The following is a 4,766-nucleotide window of genomic DNA, read 5'->3' on the forward strand; positions in this document are numbered from 1 at the left end:
TTTAAACCGCTGTGTCTATTTTATGTTTAAATACACTTTACTGCGTTGTATACTGCTGTGTCTATTTTATGTTTATGTTTTTCCTGAGAAAGACAGTAGTGGACGATGTACCTGCCTGTCGCTGTCCATCAGTGCTGGTGCTGAACCATTCATTAATCATTGCAGTAGAGTGCTGTGTGCTGTTCTCGGTGCAGCTGAAACATTTGAACTCGACAAGCAACCTGTTGCCTTTTATGGGCTGTCTTGGATCAATAAGTGAGAATTTGTGTTTTTTATTGATAAGTAGGGGAGAAAATACACCAGCTGGTTTACAGTTGTGAATTTGACTATCAGAAGGGCCCCTTGAGGATGCTCCGCCCCCTTTGCACTGAGAGTCTAGCTCCGCCCCTGGAAGAAGGATATTATATGCTGGATCAACTAAAAATAATCTGTGTCTATGTTCATTACAAAACAGGTTCATGCAGTACAACAGCATGGCTGAAGTGTTTGAATTGTTTAAGGACAAGATTTGAGCTTTAATGCACCGAAGAATAAAACTGTCTGAGACCGAGTACATGATTAATACGTCTCTGGATGATCCATTGTTTTTTCTTTGGGTTTTTTTTACAAAAGGATGTACAAACAATATTACCAACCTCATATATTAAGTGTCACTTATTTCAAACATTAAAATATCAATGTGTTTTTATTACGTTTTTACACCCTGCCTCATAAAGAATAACTTCACCCAGGACACTCACAGAGTCCCTGCTCCCTCCACCACTGAGAGTTGAAAAGCAACATGACATATTCATTTTACGCAGCATGTACTTTTAATAAATGTAATGACTGTATAGACAGTTCCTCAACATTAGTGCAGCTACAAGAGTCCATCCAAACATCGACAAAGTGTTAATTCTCAGAGCATACAAAGTAAATTCTCTTGAACAACTTCATGTGTCAGTAATACCTGATGATGCCATGAAAAGGTACAAAATGGAGAGGACAGACACGCACAAAACAATCACAAAGATGTCTTTAAAAGATATTTATAAATGTGTGGCCTGGCCCGTACAGGAGTATGAGCAGGAGTCAGAATATCTGAAACTAGAAAACAGCCTCCTCAGTTCTTGAGATGTGTTGCCTGTTACGAAGACGTCCCATCGTTTAGTGGAGAAAAGTCGTGGGTCTGTGATCTGGTCCAGAGTTCACGATGAATATCAAATAGGTAGAGTATGTGTAATGAAAGCTATTTTTACAAAGCTGCAAAGGTCCCCTCCCTGCCTCAGTGTGTTTAGTCTGTCTGAATCTTCTGCTTTTATTTTATTGCTTCAAGACTCGAGCTCGAGCTGCTGTAACTCCTCCTTTAAGGCCTGCACTCGGCCCAGCTTTTCCAGCTGATCCTTTGTTGGCTCTTTAATTTCCCCTGAGTTCACTTTCTGCTGCAAGTCCTCCACTTGTCGCAGCTTCTTTTTAAGGTTTTTGATCTTCTTGGCATTTTCATCTGCTGCTGAGGAATCATCAGCTGAGGGGACGGATGCCGGCTCCTCTGTTGTCTTGTTTGAAGACTCGCCACCCTCTGAAATGGCCACGTTCCCGACAGCATCACTCACTGAGTCCACATCTGCGTCCTCGTCCTGGTGCTGCTGCTGTTTTCGTTTTTCTTTACGTTTCATGTTGCGCTTGGCAGACTTTGAGAGATTGGCTGCCTCACTGTCCCCGCAGCCCGGGATCTTTTGCTGCTGCTTTGGTGGATCTGCCTCAGACTGGCTCATCCCGGGAGGCAGGTCTGGTTTGCTTTTAAAAAACTTCACGTACTTGTTTTCATAGCTGAAGGAGGAAGAAAAGGAAACATGAGATGAAGCTGAAATGAGAGGATTACTTCCTTTTACACTTTCCTGAAAGCATACTTAATATTTCTAAAGAACCAGAGCATCCGTCTGAGCTCTAATCCCCCACTGAGTTTACAACAACATTATGACTCATGATCATGTAGGGAGGTAATAACTACACTTACACTGGCACTTCCTCCTGGGGGGTATAACCATCCTTCACTCGCCGTGGCTTCCTCCATGTGCCATCAGGTCGCTGAGTGGAAGCGATGTATTTCCCTAAAGGGTAACAAGAACAATTTTAGAAAAGTGCTGATAATTCATTGCATGAGTAATCCTGTGGAGTCTGAGCCAGCAGAACATAAACCCCTCCTGTCCCCTGTCTCCCGTCTCAGACATTTGAATAACTGAGAGGGATAAATGTGTTCAAATCACAAAACCAGATTTAGATGTTGTAACATTTTTCTTTCTTTTCCCTTTTTCAGTCATTTAATTTTTGATGAACATTATTTCATCACATTTTAGTACCTACTGCCTACTACATTCAGAGGTAGTATGAGTTTTAGCCTCCTAGCCAACAGCTATGTATTCCCACCTGTCAATCAAGTCAGTCATGTCTTTATTTGGGCAAAAACTTGTAATCTTAATATTTTCTGAACCGCCGCGTTAGAAAAAAACTCACCCCCGTACAGTGTGTGCCGATAGAGAAATGAGCTACGTAGAGCCAAGCCGTTTTTTGAACCAGGCTGTAAACATGTTTATTTCTGCTGCAAAGATCGTCTTTTTTGAATTGGTGTGTATGTGGTTTCTGGTGTTTCTGCAGCCAGCCTCAAGTGGATTCTCAATGAATTGCAGTTTATAACACTTCCGCATGGGCTTCATATTTTGAGACTGTGGGTTGCCGCTTGGTTACAACACACCTTAAAAATAAAAACGTCTTACTTTGTTTACAAAGAAAAATTAGAGAAAAATATATATATTGCAACTGTCCATAACTGAGGATTGAAATAACATAATGGTTTGAGTTCAATACAGTTTTCTTGAAAATCGTGAGTGAATCGTATCGTGAATCAAAAATCTGGATTCGAATCGAATCGTGGGTTAAGTGTATCGTAACATCCCTCGTGAGCAACACAAAGAAACATGTTGTGCAACTTTTGGATGAATGCTTAAAAGTACCTTCATTCATTTGGTATTTGCTATTTCTAATGCATATTTCAATTTTTAATGCATATTTACAAACACATAATCTCCCCACTTTCCTAACTTACAAATAAACGTTCTGTTCTTTTTTTGTTTGTTTGTTTTTTTAACTTTCTTTTCATTTCTTTTCATCATTGTTTTAAATATTAATCCCTCTTATTAATCTTTTTTTCTTTCGTATGGAGATATTCTGTTTCTACATTGATACTTTGTCTTGTGTTGATTATTTTCTATGGAGGGCCATTTTTTTGGCTCCTCCTGCACATAACATGTTAGTGGTTATTTTATTATTGAATTGTATCTGTTATATCTTGGCTCGTGTTATTGAACATGCAATGTTTTGTTTTATTCTTTTATATGTGCAATAAATAAAATAAATAAATACAATTTGATGAAAAGGGGATGACAGAAATTGTTTCTTTAAACAGTCTTTAAGTAATCCCATATTTCAGATTCAGTAAATGCATCAACGACTTCACAATCAGAATGAATGAGGACGTTGGAAAATAACCCAAATATAACTTGAAGTGTTGTTAAAGTAGTCTAAGTAAAGTCACCTCTCACAAATTAAACTCTGTTCATTCACAGGTGGAATGGCTAACGCTAGCTAGCTTAATTAGCATCTGTCTGTTTATTAAGCATCGTGCTATTAAGGCTAATAGTGACATTAAAAACCTGAATTAACAACCCAAATATCACTGAAGCAGCTGTTTCTCACTCACTATTCTCATATTTAACACAGATCAAGTGAGAAAGCCTTCATTCTGCAGCCTGACGATGTTAGCTTAAATTAGCATTAGCAAACTAGCTGCAGAAAAACAAACATCTTAATAAAAACGTAGTTTAATGTTCTCAAAATCAGAATCTGAGGGGTAAAAAAAAGTAAGTTAAGCTTCCATGTAGTTGCTTTATTATATTAGGTGGGTTTATTTCGGTTTGATTAAAGTCTGCCACATGCATTAGCCTTACCAGATTCATCCTGAACATAGGGGGTTGCCATTTTGGTGTAACGTGTTGCCCCGCTCCCCTCACTCTGTCCGACAGTCCCTGAACGTCCCCTGGATTCACTTCGACCCTTCGCCGCTGAAAAATACAACTTTCTCAACGCGTGCTTTCCTCAGGGGGAGAGCTGTCATGGCTAACAGGGTGAAGACTCAGCAGCGCGGGGCAGATAATGCTCAACAGCTACCCCGCTCGTCTGTGTTCAGTCGGGCGGCCTCAGGTGGGAAACCAAGCGAACCCTGTTCTTCAGATTCGGAAGTGACGACGTGGATCACATCGGGTTGCCAGGTTTGCTCCTCCTCGTATCTCAGCGCTATGTAAGAGTATGTTGGAGTGTATAGCATTGGCCTATTTTGTGTGGAAGCCATAAACCGACCTGGATTCATACATTTAATTTACACCGGGGTTAATTTCCCTGTTTTCATGACTTCCCAATTCAGCGCCAGATGATCATAACTCTTATACCAAGCGTTACAAAAGCACTAAACAAATGTTAAAGAAGCCTTAAAGCTGCTGTTGGTAGTCAGTCACAGAGTAAACATCTGTTCAGAGAGAGGGACTTTGAGTGTCTACACCAGGGCTATTCAATTAAATATTTGGTCGGGCCGGATTTTCAGACTAAGGACATGAGCTGGGCCGGACATTTTTAGCAGGCAGTGAGCAAAGTTAACCATTTAAAATAAAAACAAATAGATAAGATAACAAACACACTGGATGTTTATTAAAGTATTGCCACATCCAAAAGGGAAT

At 39.9% G+C, this 4,766-nt stretch overlaps 1 protein-coding gene across 1 annotated transcript; it reads right to left on the reverse strand.

Annotated features, from left to right (window-relative positions):
- Nucleotides 1–789: 789 nt before the first annotated feature.
- On the reverse strand, nt 790–4,308 carry pym1 (PYM homolog 1, exon junction complex associated factor). Its single transcript, XM_034696193.1, has 3 exons — nt 3,984–4,308; nt 1,997–2,090; nt 790–1,809 (listed from the first exon to the last, which is right to left on the reverse strand). Exons 1-3 carry the CDS (start codon nt 4,012–4,014, stop codon nt 1,311–1,313), a joined length of 624 nt encoding a protein of 207 aa, XP_034552084.1. The 5' UTR covers nt 4,015–4,308; the 3' UTR covers nt 790–1,310.
- Nucleotides 4,309–4,766: the final 458 nt, after the last annotated feature.

The sequence above is a fragment of the Notolabrus celidotus genome, chromosome 11 (assembly GCF_009762535.1).
Source record: "Notolabrus celidotus isolate fNotCel1 chromosome 11, fNotCel1.pri, whole genome shotgun sequence".
In the NCBI taxonomy this organism is placed as follows: Eukaryota; Metazoa; Chordata; class Actinopteri; order Labriformes; family Labridae; genus Notolabrus; species Notolabrus celidotus.